Source organism: Citrus clementina, unplaced genomic scaffold, assembly GCF_000493195.1.
Source record: "Citrus clementina cultivar Clemenules unplaced genomic scaffold, Citrus_clementina_v1.0 scaffold_3, whole genome shotgun sequence".
Lineage (NCBI taxonomy): Eukaryota > Viridiplantae > Streptophyta > Magnoliopsida > Sapindales > Rutaceae > Citrus > Citrus x clementina.
In genome coordinates, this window is record NW_006262339.1 from 11,301,821 (window position 1) to 11,321,152 (window position 19,332).

At 38.1% G+C, this 19,332-nt stretch overlaps 1 protein-coding gene and 2 non-coding genes across 3 annotated transcripts; 2 read left to right on the plus strand and 1 right to left on the minus strand.

Annotated features, from left to right (window-relative positions):
* The first annotated feature begins 5,709 nt into the window (after window positions 1–5,709).
* Window positions 5,710–5,813, plus strand: LOC112100506. The gene has a single exon (XR_002906874.1). It is a non-coding gene; the product is annotated as a small nucleolar RNA R71 (small nucleolar RNA).
* Window positions 5,814–11,299: 5,486 nt separating this feature from the next.
* Window positions 11,300–11,407, minus strand: LOC112100638. The gene has a single exon (XR_002907005.1). It is a non-coding gene; the product is annotated as a small nucleolar RNA R71 (small nucleolar RNA).
* Window positions 11,408–17,982: 6,575 nt separating this feature from the next.
* LOC112099568 (histone H3.v1-like) lies at window positions 17,983–18,774 on the plus strand. The gene has a single exon (XM_024186982.1). The coding sequence runs from the start codon at window positions 17,983–17,985 to the stop codon at window positions 18,772–18,774; it is 792 nt and encodes a 263-aa protein (XP_024042750.1).
* Window positions 18,775–19,332: the final 558 nt, after the last annotated feature.

Consider the following 19,332-nt stretch of genomic DNA (forward strand, 5'->3'; position numbering starts at 1 on the left):
GAGACAAAAGGATATCATCCAATGACTCCTTATTCAAGCCATCCCCAATGAATTGAATCTTATCTTCCCTGTTATCAGACATCATTCCTAAAGAACATGGGTTTTTATTGCAACTCATTCTGGCACACTTATGACAAGCAACAGAAATTCTTCGAGCTCGTCGTTTTCTTGCATAATTTTCTTTACCACAACCAGGCATGTATGCAATAGATTTTGGAGGTAACTCACTTGCCGATCGTACTTTAGCCTCAATTAACCAACGGATGTCAGCAGGTATGTTATTCCTCATAAGTAATCGCATGCGTTCGGACCGAGCTTTATAGACCGTAAGGAGGGCATTCTGAGGAAGTGAAGGGAATCGCTTGTGAAGCTTCGCTAGAGTCTCATTTCTGTCCATACTTTCGCCTCAGAATATCAGTTATTATGGGAAACTGAAGTAATCGACTTGATTGTCACGGAGTACCGTTATCCGCCACTTCACCGGGGTAACAAACTAAAGCACACAAATAGAAAAAAAAAATTAAAACACACAAAGAAAATTAAAATCGTCCTCTTATTGAATTTACCTCAAGCTCCAACTGGATGTCGTAAACACTTCTCTCAATGTCTCTGGGTTGGCATTCTAAACCCTCAACATAGGCTACTAACTCTGGTGGTTGTAGAGCCCAAATGCGTTGTGTTTTACAAAATTGAATATGCCTTTTGAGATGAGTTTTGACACGTTGAAGTGGTTTAAGAATGTTCAGGAGGAACGGTCTAAGTATGAGACTCATGATTAAAAATGATAAGAGAAAACTTAATGGTAAAATAAACACACTTATGCAAAAACAATTTCAATTAGCAAAAGAATAATAATAAAAAGAAAGAAAGAAAAATCAAATCAACGAAAAGAAAAAAAATCAATTCAAATTTGGTGGGTCACTCAAATTTATCTCGATGTCTTCTCCATGTGGTTGGTATTCTAGATATGGCTTTAATCTTTGACCATTAACTTTAAACGTGACACCGTTCTTCGGGTCCTTAATTTCAATTGCCCCATGTGGAAAACAGTATGAACAATAAATGGGCTAGACCAACGAGAGCGTAACTTACCTGGGAACAGGTGCAAGCGAGAATTGAATAAAAGCACTTTCTGACCTGGAGTGAACGATTTTCTCATAATTTGCTTATCATGGAAGACTTTCATTCGTTGCTTGTAAATCTTGGCATTTTCGTATGCATCATTGCGAATTTCTTCAAGTTCTGCCAGCTGTAATCTTCTTTCTGAGTTGGCTTGCTGCATGTCAAAATTGAATTTCTTGATGGCCCAATATGCACGATGCTCGAGTTCCACAGGTAGGTGGCAAGCTTTTCCATACACTAGCCTGTAGGGTGACATCCCAATCGGGGTCTTGAAAGCCGTTCTATATGCCCATAAGGCATCATCAAGTCTTAATGACCAATCTTTTCTGTCTGGCCTCACCGTTTTTTTCTAATATGTGCTTTATTTCTCTAATAGAGATCTCAACTTGGCCACTGGTTTGCGGATGATACGGAGTCGCCACTTTGTGTGTGATTGAATACTTTGTCAAAAGAGCTTTGAATGCTTTGTTACAAAAGTGGGCACCACCATCACTGATTATTGCTCGAGGGAATCCAAAGCGTGAAACAATGTTGCTTTTAAAAAATGCTATCACCACCTTGTGATCATTGGTCCTACATGAAATTGCTTTTACCCATTTCGATACGTAGTCAACAGCAACCAAAATGTATTGATGGCCAAAAGACAGGGGAAAGGGTCCCATGAAGTCGATACCCCATACGTCAAAAATTTCAACCACTAAAATTGGATTTAATGGCATCATGTTCCTTCGTGTAATGCTCCCCATTCGTTGACACCTATCACATGAAGAACAAAAAGTGTAAGCATCTCGAAATATAGTTGGCCAATAGAAACCACATTGCAAAACTTTAGTAGCTGTTTTCTTAGCACTGAAATGACTTCCACAAGCTTGTTCATGGCAGAATGAAAGGATATTCTGAATTTCATTTTCTGGGACACATCGTCTAACAATTTGATCAGCACAATACTTGAACAAATACGGGTCATCCCAAAAGAAATTCTTTGTCTCTGCAAAGAATTTAGCCTTATCTTGCTTGGTCCAATGCTCTGAAAATTGACCTGTAACAAGATAATTCACGATGTCAGCATACCACGGTAATACTTCCACATTCATCAATTGTTCATCAGGGAATGACTCATTTAATGGTAATGGCTCTGTAGTTGTGTCAAAATGGAGACGAGAGAGGTGGTCCGCCACAACATTTTCTGTCCCTTTCTTATATTTGAATTCCAAGTCAAATTCCTGCAAAAGTAACACCCAACGAATTAGTCTAGCTTTTGCATCTTTCTTTGTGAGAAGATATTTAAGAGCAGCATGATCCGTGAATATAATTATTTTACAACCAATGAGATAAGATCGAAATTTCTCTAATGCAAACACTACTGCTAGCATTTCTTTTTCAGTAGTTGAATAGTTCAATTGTGCATCATTCAATGTCATACTAGCATAGTAAATAACGTGGGGAATTCGATCAACTCTTTGTCCTAATACTGCTCCTACTGCATAATCATATGCATCACACATGAGCTCAAATGGTAAGTTCCAGTTTGGGGCCTGAATGATGGGCGATGATGTCAACAACTGTTTTAATTTTTCAAACACCATAAGACATGAATCATTAAAGATAAAAGGTACATCCTTAGCAAGTAAATTGCATAAGGGTCTAGAAACTTTGCTAAAATCTTTAATGAAACGTCTATAGAAACCAGCATGCCCAAGGAAAGATCTTATTTCTCTGACTGTTTTGGGTGGAGGAAGATTAGAAATGAGATCCACCTTGGCTTTGTCAACCTCAATACCTTTGCTCAAAATGATGTGACCGAGAACAATACCTTGTTTTACCATAAAATAACATTTCTCCCAATTTAAGATTAAGTTCTTCTCGATACATCTCTGCAGAACTAGTGTTAGATGATGTAAACATTGATCAAACGAGTCACCAAAGACAGAAAAGTCATCCATAAAGGCTTCAAGGAATCGTTCAACCATATCAGAAAAAATGCTCAACATGCATCGTTGAAATATAGCAGGTGCATTGCATAATCCAAATGGCATTCTCCTATATGCAAATGTGCCAAAAGGGCAAGTGAAAGTAGTTTTCTCCTGATCTTTTGGTGTTATGGGGATCTGATTGTATCCTGAGTAGCCATCTAGAAAGCAATAAAATTCATGACCTGCTAATCTATCAAGCATTTGATCAATAAATGGTAAAGAAAAATGGTCTTTACGTGTGACAGAATTCAACTTCCTATAATCAATGCATACACGCCATCCTATAGTCACTCTAGTGGGTATCAATTCATTATCGGCATTGGTAACTACAGTGACTCCTGACTTTTTGGGGACAACTTGCACATGACTAACCTATGAACTATCAGAAATGGGGTAAATGATACCTGCATCTAATAGCTTAAGGACTTCTGTTCTAACAACTTCTTTCATATTAGGATTTAATCGACGTTGCATTTCCCTAGTAGATTTAGCATTTTCATCAAGGTGAATGTAATGCATGCAGTCTACTGGATTTATACTTTTTATGTCTGCTATGATCCATCCTAATACTCCTTTGTGCTCTTTTAAAATATCCAACAACTTACCTTTTTGTTCATCGTTTAGGGATGATGAGATGATTACCAGTAGGGTGCTTTCTTCTCCTAAAAACGCATATTCCAAAGTGTTGGGCAATGGTTTGAGCTCGAGTTTTGGTGGTGATTTTGATGATGAGATGAGTTTCTTCTCTGATGGTGCTAGTTGTTCAACTCTTGACTTCCATTTATTAGTGTCCATGGATGGTGCTAAGTCAAGTAGGGCGTTGACCTCATCGACTGATCTGTCAATATTAAAATCCAAACCAAAGTGAGTTAAACATGTTTGTAAAGGATCATCACTAAGGTTTGAAAGAAAAGTGTCATCAACTAATGCTTCAATTAAATCCACATCAACAATTCCATCATCTGCACTGTGAGGTTGTTTAGCAATATTGAAAATGTTTAGCTCCATAGTCATGTTGCCGAAGGACAACTGCATATTTTCAGTCCTGCATTGAATGTGAGCATCCGCAGTTGCCAAGAAAGGTCGGCCTAGAATAATGGGGATGTGCTTCCTTGAATCCTGTATTGGTTGAGTGTCAATTACAATAAAATCAACAGGAAAATAAAACTTGTCTACCTGGATAAGCACGTCCTCCACAATACCACGAGGTATTTTCGTGGACCGATCTGTAAGCTGTAACACCACTGGAGTTGGGTGTAATTCTCCCAGTCCAAGTTTCACAAATACTGAATAAGGCAACAAATTTACACTAACTCCTAAATCCAACAAAGTATTCTCAATTGTGTGGTTCCCTATACTACATGAGATAGTGGGGGAGCCTGGGTCTTTGCATTTTAAAGGAATTTTATGTTGGAGTATAGAACTAACGTTTTCTGTTAAAAATGCCTTCTTTTGAACATGCATATTTCTCTTTTTAGTACAAAGATCTTTAAGAAACTTGGCATAAGATGGAACTTGTTTAATAGCATCAAGTAAAGGGATGTTAACACTTACCTGTTTGAAGATTTCGAGAATCTCACCTGTGGATTTTCCCTTTTTGCCTTTGGCTAACCTTTGGGGAAATGGAGCTTTGGGAACGTATTCTCGTGGGTTGGTTTCTTCTTTTTCCTCCGGTGATGAGTCCTCAACACTCACAGGTACAATTTGATTTTCTTTTGTCACCGGCATCTCCACTTTGTTGTCGACTTCTTTTCCTTTTCGCAAGGTCATTACTGCTTTGACCTCTCCATGCTGCTGTGGTGAACTGGTACTTGCTTCATGCACTCCTTTAGGATTAGGCACTGGTTGACTTGGAAACTTGCCTTTCTCAACAGTCATTGCCAAGGTCTGAACTGAAGAAGCAAGTTGTCCCACCATCTTCTCGAGGCTTGAAACTGATTGAGCTTGTGAGTTGAAACCTGCTCTCAACTCATTTCGTAGTCCATCAATGGTGTGGTTTTGTTGCTCAATCGTGGAGTGAGTAAGATTCTTGAGATTCTGGAATGAATCCTCCCATGGTCTGGGTTGAGAGAAATTCCGGTTCTGATTGTATGGTCTAAATGGTGGCTGAGAGGCTTAAGGAACTTGAGGAATTTGTTGCATTGGTGGAGCTGGAGCTGCTGGTCCATTCTGTTGGAATCCTTGAGACCATGAAAAATTGGGGTGGTCTCTCCATCCAGGATTATATGTGTTGGAGTATGGGTTGTAATTTGATGGCTTTCTCATTACACCTATGGCATTGGCTTGATCTGAGTATGAGTCATGGTCATGTGGTTCTGTTGATTTAGCAGTCGATAACGATGCTATTTGTCGAGCAAGACCTTCAACCATCTCCTTGACTTCTTTGATTCCCGAAGTTGACTCGCCAATTTGAACCTCATTTACTCCTTTAATTCTTCTAGTATTCCTGAGTGATCGACTCCGTTGTTGGGAATTATCCGCTTGTCGCTGGAAGAATTCCCAAATCTCGGATGCACTTTTTAACATTAGCTCTCCTCCACTTGTCGCCATTAGCCATTCTTGTATATTTGGCAATAATCCCTCCAAAAAGTATTGGCATTGGTGCCATTTCTCGTACCCATGATGTGGACACTTCAAGAGTAACCCATTGAATCGCTCCCACGTTTCGAAAAACTGCTCGTCATCTCTCTGGGTAAACTCCGAGATTTCCTTGCGAATAGCATTGGTTTTATGCACTGGGAAATATTTATTCAAAAATTCCGTTACCATTTGTTCCCATGATGCAATGCTATTAGCAGGCAATGTATTAAGCCATGAACGAGCTCTATCTTTTAAAGAAAATGGGAATAGTCTAAGTTTAACATCATCGTCTGAAAAAATTTCATATTTAAAAGTTTGACAAATGGCATGAAAATCATTCAGATGATTATATGGGTCCTCATTTTCTAAGCCATAAAATGTGGGGAGACAATTTAGCACACTAGGTTTTAATTCAAAACTCCTAGCAGCTACATTTGGGTATCTTATGCATGATGTGCTCAAATTAGCTAAGGGACTAAAATAGTCCTTAAATGGCCTCTCCTGTGGTACTTGTAAATCCATTCCAAATTTATTTTTAATGTGCCTGTGTGTGCGAAGTGTTTTTTCTAATTCAAAGTCTATAGGTTCAAGATTAGGTAATAATGACCTACGACCATGCATGCAAAACAAATAAAATAAAAATAAAGATGGGAACAAAACAAATAAAAATAAAGAAAAGAGAGAAATTACGATACTAACCTTATTGCGCTATTACAACCTTTCTATAAAAATACACAAAAATAAATACGTGAAATAAATTAACTAAAAATTAAATTAATAAAATAAAAAATCATCTAAATCTTCTAACACCATCACGTGATCAAAATTCAAAATATCTACAGTCGCTAGGTTGATTTAGTAAACCTGCAACATCCTATGGGGGGGAAAATAATAAAATAGGAAGAATATAAAACTCAGTGAGCTCAGTGAGTGGATAGTAGTTTTTGAAAATAAATTTTTACTTTAAAAGAAAATAATCATGTCATTTTTAAAAACGATTTCATTAAACCATATGTTGTGCAAATTTTAATATACTCGCAAGCGCACGAATCTATTGTAGTATAGATCAATGGTGACGAGTGTCGATCCCACGAGGAGGTGGATTTTAATTATATGTAGAATTAATTTTGTAAATGGGTGGTTGAAATTGTGGTGGAAGTGATTTAAATTATCCTAAAATTGGAATTGCAATGGCGAGAATAAATTGAAGCGAAATCTATTGAAATGACGTACTTGGGTATCTGGATCCGTATCAACACGCATCATGGGCTAAATATTCCTTATTAATACCAATTAAATCATGAGGGGGGAATCCACACCTCATGAACCACGCTCTAATCAATATGGAGCTAAGGGCTTATCGTGCCAAATAATAATAACCTTGTACTAGAGGGCCGGTGAAACCAAGGCGGTACTAGACAAGATTAGTATTATTTGTCGACGAGAAGTCAAAACATCCACAAAAACTACAAGGGAAGAGAAAATAAATTTACCAAATTAAGCCCATGACACATGTTGAGACTTCACCTTCAACCCAAGCTTGAAAGAAAATTAGCCACTCATAATTGAACTAGGGGCAAAATGAGAATTTATTAAAATATGAAGAAAATACAAGATGGAGAGGGAATTACAGAAAACAGAGTCCAAAAATGGATTCAGAGATATCAAATTAGGGGGCGGGGGGGAGGCCCCCTTTTTATAGATACATGGAGTAAATCATGGCCATCGAATTAAAAACAGTTTGGACGCTTAGGATTGCGCCACGTCATCAGTCAACAGTCCACGGTTTGACCACGCGGATGAACAGTAACACAGTTTGACTCAGATGAACAGTAACGCGGTTTGACTCGGATGAACAGTAACGCGGTTTGGTTGAAAATAATCCTGTGTGATACATGTACCGTACGCGAGATTTTTCATCCACTGATATGCTGCCACGTCACCATCAATAGTACATAAGAATTTTAGCCCAACAGGATCGTGACACCTCATCGGTCAATGCCACATCATCGGTCAATGCCATGTCATCGATCCGTCTATGTGAACAGTGTTGTGAACAGTAACGTATACAGTACCATATACGTGAATAGTACCATACATGTGAATAGTGCCATTTTTCTTTTTATGATCCTCCTAAGGTTTTTGACCGTCCTGAGTTCAAAAGTGATGTCCGTTTTACCGTCTAATCTCTCCTTTATTGTGAAATGACTATAATGCCCCTAAAATACATAAAATACTTAATTAAAATAAAACAAACAGAATTAAATCAAAAAAAAGTTAAATTCATGAAAGTAAAGGTGTTAGTAAGACTTGAAATGTAAAATGACGGTTTTCTCCTTTATAAATATGCATTTTCTAACACTCAACACCATATACGAGAAAAAATTAATAAATCATTTAACATCTAAATCAGATTACTAACGTTGAAGAGCATATATAATATCATACGTAATAACCATGGAAATCATATCACAAATTCATATAAAATACACAAATCTAAAATCATCACTAAATAAGTACCCAGGGGAGTAATCTCGTTGTATCCGAACTTCAACAAATGGGCAAAAACTTACTATCTAGGTACTGTCATGCTCTGGAGGTACATGGATAAACAGGGAAATGCCATCTCATATATTGTCATATGTCTCATCATATATGTCCATGCATACTCTAGTCCCCAAAGGACTAAAACGCCCAAGCACATGGCCCAAAGCCTCTTTGTGAACTTAAACAGGCCTTAAAAGCCTATATCTCATCTGTATCATCTGTATCTCTATCACTCTTATCATCATACCATATGCATATGCCCCCAAAATGCAAAAACGTCCAAACACACTGCCCAAAACCTCTATGTGTGTTCAGACGTGCCTCAAACGCCTCGTCATATCTGTATTACTGTAACCAGAGAAGGGTACAATCCAATGATTTTGCAAACAACCTTTTATACACATATACATAAACTTATAATCATACTATAATTCATATTTCCTTTTCATTAACATACTTTAGTTTGACAGCTTACTCTCACCCTCACACGTGGTCTCTCTTTCTCTCTCTCCTCTAAACCTTTCATTATTTATTTTTTTCCTAATCACCTATCCCTTTTTTTCACATATGTTACAAACCAATTCTTAAATAAGCCACGAACACCACTACGAGTAGAATACCCCCTTTTTTTTTTTTAAGTGTAAAGGATTGAGTTGAAATCCCCTCCCACAAGCCAAGGATTTTGCATGGTTGTTCTAATTCTCCTAAGATGATGCCACAAATATTTTTATAAGAGAAAGAACAATACTAGCATAGACAACATTCACCCACAACATAAACTTATTCTCTTAAAAACTTTAAAGTCGAGAAATCATTTATCGTTTAAAACAAATTCCACCTTAAAAATGTCCTTCCACTAAATCCAAATACTAACAGAGTATCTGATAACTCTATGAAATTAGAGTTATTACATCAATTCTAGACTTAAATCAGGATCACTTAGAGAGAAAATAAGGTGTTTTTATTACATTTTGGATATATTTTGCATAAACATTCATTTTAGTTGAGTCTTAATAAGTTTTGCTTGAATCCAAGTAATTTGTGCTCAAAACAGGTGCATAATTGTAGGTTTTCAGAAATCCTTAATTCATGAAGGAATGCTGAGACATTAGACTAGCAAGAGAAAGACAGGAGATGGCCGCAACAAAAGTAAAGCACAATCGGGGACAATGCAGTGTTGTAGCTGCTGTTAGAGCAACCAATGCTGTAGCAATCTAGGAGCACGGAAGGAGAAAACTTAAGCGCGGGTCAGATGCAGATTTACGATCTGCATGTTTCCTAATTTAACTCATGCACGTCCACAGACTTTTTATTTTTCCCTAGTTTGCAGTATAAAATGAGGGCATGTACCACATAGAATGGCGGCAATGAATTAACATTGGAGAAATCGCGAGGAAAAGAAGAAAACAATCAGATTCGAGAGAACCAAGTCTGCATCAGTGAAGAATCCAGCAGAGCTATTTGGATTCAATCTTCATCGTTCTCCACTTGTTCTTTTCTTTAATCTTTAATTGAACCGATGTATTTCGTGAACAATATATTGATATTTGTTTTTCTCATTCAGAATATGAACTAGATTTGCTTGTAGTTGGGTGACAAACAATCTAATGGGTATTTGACTGTTCTTATGTGTTGTTATGTCATTGCTGTAGCATTTTACTTTAGTAGTTGTTATTAATATAACTGTTATTTCGGTTGACCACCCATTTAATAATTCAAGTTAAGACAGAGCAGCAAAAGGGCATGTCTTAGCGGATATTATTAGAGTATTACTTGATCTTACTTTTAGTTTCCTAGATTAAGTTATCTTGAATCCCATAAGGGCTATACTTGAAGCAAGATTTGTGACACACTAGATATAGGTGCTCACCTTGTAGGGTGGAAAGACTAAAGGGTCATAAGGCCATATCATAAGTAGATTAGCAACTGGTCATTGTTAATATATTTAAGGGTATGAGAGTTCCAATATGCGACAGCTGAGCATGCAGATTAATTATGCCCAGTGCTACAGCACTTGCCGTAACAACTGGTGTTAACTTGATGAAAAACAGTCAGCCCATAAGGAAAGTTTGATTATTCAACTACTATAGTCTCACTTGAATCTTAGACACATTTAATTTAGTTTATTTCATTACAGTATTGTTTTACTTTATTCTCTCACAATCATCAATTACGATAGAACCCACTTTACGTTTGTTAACTTCAGACTTAAGTTAGTTTGCACTATTGTGATTACTATAGCATTTCGAGTAACATCAATCCATGTGGAGACGATCTTGAATATTCATCTCTTTATTACTTGTTGTGTATACTTGCACATTGGTATTAGTAGCATTTGATTATAAAATTTACCAATAAATTTTTGGCGCCGTTGCCGGGGATTGATTGTTTATTTTTTAAGTGTGAAGTAAATCTTGATAGTGCCAATTTGATTTGATTCATTTTATTTGTTGGCATATCAGTACTTGCATGCGCAAAGACGGATCTGTGGTATTCCAATTCGATCTTGAGATTGAAAGGACTGTCAGGAGACTGCGAAGAGAACAAAGAAATTCAAAAATTGTTTCAAGTATGAATAATTTGCAGGATGTGGGAAATTTGGAACCTCACGGGCTCTTACAACCAGTCAACGTTCAAGAAGAGCAGAATGAACATGCTAATCAGAGGCAGCCAGGCGATAACAATATTATTTACATGGCTGATGACAGAGACAGAGCTATTAGAGATTATGCTGTTTTAACGCCTCAAGTTGTACACCCTGGGATAATCAGACCTGAAGTAGAAGCCGCGAACTTTGAATTGAAGCCAGTGATGTTTCAAATGTTGCAGACAGTTGGTCAATTCAATGGATTGCCAAATGAAGATCCTCATCTCCATCTTAAGTTGTTCTTGGAAGTGAGTGATGCTTTCAAGATTGCTTGAGCAAGACAAGATGCCTTAAGACTGAGGCTTTTTCCTTATTCCTTAAGAGATCGAGCAAGAGCATGGTTAAACTCGTTACCATCTGATTCCATCACTACATGGAATGAGTTGACTGATAAATTCCTAATGAAATATTTCCCACCGATAAAAAATACAAAATTACGGAATAAGATTACTTCTTTCCATCAACTTGAAGATGAGAGTCTGTATGAGGCTTGGGAAAGATTTAAAGAACTGCTCAGAATGTGTCCTCATCATGGCATTCCTTGTTGCATTCAATTGGAAACTTTTTACAATGGGTTGAATCCGAGTACAAGATTAATGGTGGATGCTTCAGCAAATGGAGCTTTGTTATCCAAATCTTACACTGAAGCTTATGAAATTCTGGAGAGAATTGCCAATAATAATTATTAGTGGCCATCAACTAGGCCACTAGTAGCAAGAGGAACAACAGGGGTACATAACATAGATGCAATTACAGCCTTATCAGTACAAGTAACCTCATTGACTAACATGGTAAAGGCCATGACATCTGCTCCAACAATAGTGAAGCAAGTTGCTGAACTTTCTTGTGTATATTATGGTGAAGAACATGACTTTGATAATTGTCTTGGAAATCCAGCTTCAGTAAACTATGTGGGTAATTTCAATTGACAGCTTCAGAACAACTCATATTTAAATACTTACAACCCTAGCTGGAAGCAACACCCAAATTTTTCATGGAGCCGTCAGAATCGAAACGCTCCAACATTAAATAGACAAAATAGGAACACTCAACCACCTGATTTTCATCAGCAAGGTCAAGGGCAAAATCATATTAGTCAGGATCCAATCACTTCACTAGAAGCACTGATTAAGGAATACATTACAAATAATGAAGCAATTGTGCAGAGTCAAGCTGTATCATTGAGGAACTTGGAAAACCAAATGGGACAACTTGCCACAGCAATGAGTAGCATGACTCAAGGAAACTTACCTAGCAACATAGAAGACCCTAGGAGAGAGGGCAAAGAGAACACTACAAAGTAATTAATTTGAGATCTAGAAAAAATATTGATGTCACAGTTGATGTGACTGAAAAGGGGATGGAATTTAACTCTTCACAAAAACCACCTCAAGATGGAAGCATGTTACAACAACCCAACCATCAAGACACTGGTTATAGGGGCCAAGCTACAGCAATTGCAGAAGGAACTCAAACAGTGCATGTTGAAAAAGAAGTTGCAACACCAGTAGCCACAATCTACAACAAACCAAACAAGCAGAGTTTGGTACCTCCTGAAGCTTCCCAGCAGTTTAGACATCCACCACCTTTCCTACAGAGATTCCAGAAGCAAAAACAAGACAAGCAGTTCAGCAAATTCCTGAACGTGCTGAAGCAATTACACATCAACATACCTTTTGTGGAAGCTTTGGAGCAAATGCTTAATTATGTGAAATTTCTAAAAGACATCTTGGCACGAAAAAGAAGGCTGGGAGAATTTAAAACTATTGCTTTAACACAGGAAAACAATCATATGCTCCAAAGTAAGATGCCTACAAAAGTGAAGGATCCATGAAGTTTTACAATACCCTACTCTATAGGAACTAGGTACACTTGTAGAGCACTTTGTGACTTGGGAGCCAGTATTAATCTGATGCCATTGTCTGTATTTAAGCAGCTGGGAGTAGGGGAATACAGACCAACAACAGTCACTCTGTAATTAGCTGACAGATCTCATGTATACCCTGAAGGAAAAATTGAGGATGTACTGGTGAATGTTGACAAATTCATCTTCCCAATAGACTTCATTGTACTAGAATTTGAAGCTGATAAAGAGGTACCCATTATACTTGGAAGACCTTTCCTAGCAACTGAGAAGACTCTGATAGATGTGCAGAAATGAGAGCTCACCATGAGAGTGAATGACCAGCAAGTTACATTTAACGTACTAGAGGCTATGAAGAACCCTGATGAAGTAGAAGATTGCAATTTCCTAAGTGTTGTGGATTTTATTGTAGCAGACAGAATGGACAAATGCTTCAATAATGAGATCAACAAAGTCACCACCTTTGAAGATTTAGAAGAGGAAGATGTTGCAGCAAACCAGATAGATTGGATGGAAGAAAAGCAATCTGATAGGCACAACAAGTTTATTGAGCATCTGAATCTTTCAGACAGAGAAGTAAAAACAACTTTACCATCTATTGAATCACCTCATATTCTTGAATTAAAATTGTTACATTCACATTTGAAATATATTTATCTTGGTCAAAACAACACACTCCCTGTAATCATGTCCTCTACCTTGAATGCAGGTCAAGAACAGAGTCTGGTAGATTTGCTTGGAAGATACAGAAGAATAATTGGATGGACCATGGCAGACATCAAGGGGATAAGTCCATCAATATGGATGCATAAAATCCTGTTAGAAGATTGCCACAGCAATTCGGTGGAACATCAGAGAAGGTTAAACCCTATTATGAAAGAAGTGGTGAAAAAGGAAATCATCAAGTGGTTAGATGTTGGAATCATATATCCAATATCAGACAGTTCATGGGTGAGCCCAGTTCAGTGTGTTCCAAAGAAGGGAGGGATAACAGCGATAACTAATGAGAGGGATGAACTTATTCCTACAAGGACAGTGACTAGATGGAGAGTATGTATGGAGTACAGGAAGCTCAACAAATCCACAAGGAAATATCACTTCCCACTCCCATTCATAGATCAGATGTTGGACAGACTTGCTGTAAAATAGGACTATTGTTTCCTAGATGGGTATTCGGGCTACAACCAAATTGCTATAGCTCCAGATGATCAGGAGAAGACTACATTTATCTGTCCTTATGGAACATTTGCCTTCAGAAGAATGCCCTTGGGTTGTGCAATGCTCAAGCAACTTTTCAGAGATGCATGATGTCTATTTTTCTGATATAGTAGAGCAGACTTTAGAAGTTTTCATGGATGACTTCTCAGTTTTTGGGAAGACATACAAAGATTGTTTACACAACTTGGAAGAAGTTCTTAAAAGATGTGAGATGACTAACTTAGTACTCAATTGGGAAAAGTGTCATTTCATGGTGCAAGAATGAATAGTGTTGGGTCATAAGGTGTCCAAGAAAGGCATTGAGGTAGACAAAGCCAAGATAAAGGTAATAGATAAACTGCCACCTCCCACTTCAATAAAGGGTATTAGGAGTTTTTTGGGTCATGCTGGATTTTACAGAAGATTCATGAAGGATTTTTCCAAGGTAGCTAAACCATTATGCTTATTGCTGGAACATGACAAGCCTTTTCACTTTGACAAAGATTGTCTCCAAGCATTTGGAGAATTAAAGAAAGCTCTAATCACTGCACCAGTGGTTATATCTCCAGACTGGACTCTACCATTTGAACTGATGTGTGATGCTAGTGATCATTCTGTAAGAGCAGTATTAGGGCAAATAAAGGATAAAGTTTTTCACTCCATATACTATGCAAGCAAAACTCTTACTCAAACTCAAATCAATTACACCACTACAAAGAAAGAGTTGCTAGCAGTAGTATTTGCTTTTGACAAATTCAAAGCTTACTTAGTGGGTACTAAAGTGACGGTATATACAGACCATGCAGCTATTAAATAATTAATTTCAAATAAAGATGCCAAACCAAGATTAATCAGATGGATCTTATTGCTTCAAGAATTTGATCTGGAAATTAAAGATAGAAAGGGGACTGAGAATCAAGTAGTGGACCACCTGTCATGGCTGGAAGCAGACACAAGTACATTGACAAGGAGGGACATCACTGAAACTTTTCCTGATGAACAGTTGTTGGTAGTACAACAAGCACAGATGCTGCAGTAGTCAAGATCTCTATGGTATGCAGATTTTGCTAACTACTCAGTAAGTGGGATACTACCACCTGAGATGAAGTTTCAGGAGAGAAAAAAAAATTTCATGATGTTAGAAGTTATCAGTGGGATGACCCACATTTATATAAGTTATGCTCAGATCAAGTAATACGAAGATGTGCTTCAGAAGGAGAAATTCCCCACATAGTGGAGTCATGCCATGCTGCAGCATATGAGGACATTTTGGTGGTCACAGAACAACCGCTAAAGTTCTGCAATCAGGTTATTACTGGCCTACTATTTTTAAAGATGCTTATGAATTTGTTAAATATTGTGACATGTGTCAAAGGATTGGGAACATAACTAAAAGACATGAAATGTCATTGACCAACATTCTAAAAGTAGAAGTTTTTGATGTCTGGGGAATAGATTTCATGGTACATTTCCCATCATCCTTTAGGAACTTATATATCCTTATTGCTATGGATTATGTCTCCAAGTGGGTAGAGGCTACAACATTACCTACCAATAATGCTAAAACAGTGGTGGTGTTTCTTCATAAAAATATTTTCTCTAGGTTTGGCACTCCTAGAGCAATTATTAGTGATGAGGGTACTCATTTGTGCAACAAAGTCTTTGCTGCAGCTATGGTAAAATATGAAGTCAGACACAAGGTAGCAACAACATATCACCCTCAATCTAATGGTCAGGCTGAAGTGTCCAACAGAGAAATTAAAAAGATCTTAGAAAAAGTGGTGAACCCAACAATGAAGGATTAGTCTTTGCAGTTACATGACCCCCTATGGGCTTACAGAACAGCATACAAAACTCCACTTAGCATGTCTCATTACTGAATTGTTTATGGGAAGACGTGTCACTTGCCTCTTAAGCTAGAGCATAAAGCACACTGGGCACTGAAGAAATTAAATTGGAATATTCATACTGCAGTAGAGCAAATGAAACTTCAATTGTGTAAGCTGGATGAATTACGACTATTTTCATATGAAAATGCAAGACTCTATAAAGAGAGGACAAAACACTGGCATGACAAGCATATTCAAAACAGGCAATTCAGCCCTGGTCAATTAGTGCTGCTCCATAATACAAGACTAAGATTATTTCCGAGAAAGCTAAAATCACGATGGTCTGGACCTTTTAGGCTGTTAAAATCTTATCCTCATACGGTTGTTGATCTTCTAGATGAACAAACATGTCAGGAATTTAAAGTTAATGGCCACAGGGTTAAGCATTACATACACCCAGCGACAGGTTGTTCAAAGGAGATTTTACTCCTTACAGAACCCAGCTACTGAGCAGTGAAAGAAGGTCAGGCTGAAGGACCTTAAATCAAGCGCTCAATGGGAGGCAACTCATTGTGGAGACAACCACCTCACCCAAGCTTGATCCTCTTTAGTTTGGTTAACGACTCTCCCTCTCTTCCATTTTATTTAATATTGTTTTTCAATTCGAGTTATTTAGTTTTATCTTTTCACATTATTGAACTCTTTACTTTTGCTATCTTTTGATCTCTTTGTTTTTAATTATTTTTAGAATTGGTTTTAGTTTTTGTGGGAAGTATGTGTGGCAATTGAATTCCATTTTAACAAGTGGGGTTGTATGATGACAAAGTCCAGAGGCAAGCCATGTGTCAGAGGGTATTGGAGTGGAGTATGTAACCGTTGCTAGAACAAGCAAATGGGTGCTGCAGCAACCAATATTACCATTACAGTAAATTAAAAATTGGAGCTTCTCACTTACCGTTAGAGATAAATCATGACAGATGGCCACATGGATTTGGATAGCAATTGAGAAAAAATCTCCGAAATTAATGCATTAATTTTGCTGGCCTATGTTTTTGGGATATACTCATTATATTCAAAATATTTTACTCCTTAATTTATCTCTACTTACCAGATTTATCTTCCCACTATAAAAGTGAATCACTGTGCGTAGTGACCTACGACACTATTCCCTCTCTCCTTCGTAAGTACAACTCTAAGAATTCTTACCCTTATATTCTCATTTTACTTTCAGGGACATTATTCTCAATTTGTCACTGCTATAGCCATGCCAAGGTATAAGAAAACAGTCAGCCACCTCAAAGATCCTTCATGCTTCCAGAGTTACTACGCCGAAGAAAAATTTGAAGAATTCATTAAGTCGCGTAAGATTCTGGAAGAAAAGGGTTTCAATTTCCAGAACAATTCACCGGAATTGTGCAAACACTACATAATGCTGCAGCAAAGCGTGGATGGTTAGAGTTTTGCAACCACCCTCGAAATCTTGTGCTACCCGTAGTCAAGGAATTTTACGCCAATTTGGTAAGCCCTGATTAGCACAATATTTAGGTAAAAAACACACTTGTTCCATTATACTCCCGCGTTATAAATGCTTTTTATAATTTACCTGCTGAAATTAATTGTAAGTATGCCAAGTTGCTTGATAAATTGACCCCGAAAAAATGGAACACCATCTTCACAACTCTTACAATAGAAGGGGCATCATGGGCTAATAAGGAAGGGCGTGTAGTTAATAGGATAGATTTGAAACTTATTGCTAAGGTGTGGGTGAAATTTCTGAAATCTAGGCTTATGCCAACCACCCACACTACTACGGTTTCACAAGAAAGGTTGGTGTTGTTATCTACCATTGTTCGGGGGCTTCCCATAGATGTGGGCAGCATCATCAAAAAAGAAATCAGAGATTGTGCAGTAAAGAATCACAAAACTGCTGCCTTGCTATTTCCTTCACTCATCACCAGCATTTGTGTAGTATCTGGTGTTCGTCTTGATGCGAAAGATGAGCATGTCAAGAATGATGGTGCCTTTACGGCACGTGAGAATGCTGGAACGACAACTGAACCAGTTGCTGTAATAGGAGCAAGATGAGCTATTAGTTTAGAACAGACAATCCAGGCGCTAAGCACCAGTATAACTCAATGTGCTGAGGCTCAGCAGAGGGAAAATGATCAGTTTTGGAGCTATCTACAACACCTGGACAACCAACTACACCAATTTTCTCTTTACATGAAATGCACTCACCGGAACTTCCCTGATTCATTGGTCCAGCAGTACAATTTTGACACCAACACCACAGGTGCTCTAGCAGAAGCCACTGCCACAAATGAACCAGAAGCAGAAGCTGCAGTCGAACCACAAGCAAAGGTAGAGTTAGAAGATGTTGAACCATCTGATCAACCTGAGGAAGAATGTGGCAAGTCTGCGACTGACAGCTCACCCATAGAGGCAGAGGACGACTCTAAGAAAGAACGTGAGGAACCATCAATCAAGACCCATCCCAAAACCAAGAAAAGGCATATTATCCAAGAAGAGGAAGAAGAAGACCCTGAAGAGGAACCCTTCATTCCACTCCTTTCGGGCAAGGGCAAGGCAAAAATAGCAACACCTCCAGCCTCTGAAGATGAAATGGAGCACATCAATACAGAGCTGGCTACTGCAGCAACCAGAGTTACGCCTACACCTGCAGAAGCCAAGCAGCTACTGGATATCATTGCTGCCATCACAACTGAGGGCCAGGCAGCTGATGCATCAACCCTAACTCCTCCACAGCAAACTCCTAGTCAACATGTTCGTACTAGTCCGCGACAATTCAGTAAAAGAAAGGGCACTACTTCTAAAGGCACTGCTACAGTAGCATCAACACCACCAAAACAAACTAGATCGGTGTCAACCACGCCAGCTACCCCAGCTGCAACTCCTCTCACCAGCCCAGTGAAGAAAAAGACAAAGAAGTTGTCAGCTACTTCCCCACAAGTTTCACCAAAGGGCAATTTGCGCAGTGAATCCAAGAAGTGCTGAGGTCCTCCTGTCATGTTGCAGCAAGACCAACCACAGCGAAGTATTCCCTTCTTGCTAGTCAATTTCTGTTCTTAAAAAAAAAATTTCTTTCATTATGTTTTTCAATTTGTATGGTATGTTCTAATGTCGTCCATGTCATTGTCAAAATGTGTGACTTCGTTATGTGTTCTTGTGAGGACACAACACCTCTCAAGTTTGGGGGGGTTGTGTTTATGGTGTTTATGCTTGTGTTGTGTGTTGTGTAAAGCTCGGTTATCTAATATTTGTGTATGAATTTGAAAACCTAATGAAGATAAATTGAGCGTTATTCAGTATTTGTGAGAAGGCTAAGTAGAGATAGTTATAGATGGAGGTTGAAATTCTGTCCCGACACTTAGACTTTGGTTGAGTTGTATGAGACTGTTAGAGTAGAGCCAAAAGAATAGAAAAGATCTAAGTTTGGGGGGGGGAAGCAAGTTTGATTGACTGTGATATCTATAAAGTAAACTATGTTCCAATGGCTCCAGTTGCTGAGTAACCAGATCTGAGTATGTACCCCATATGCAGAGTTGTGTTCAA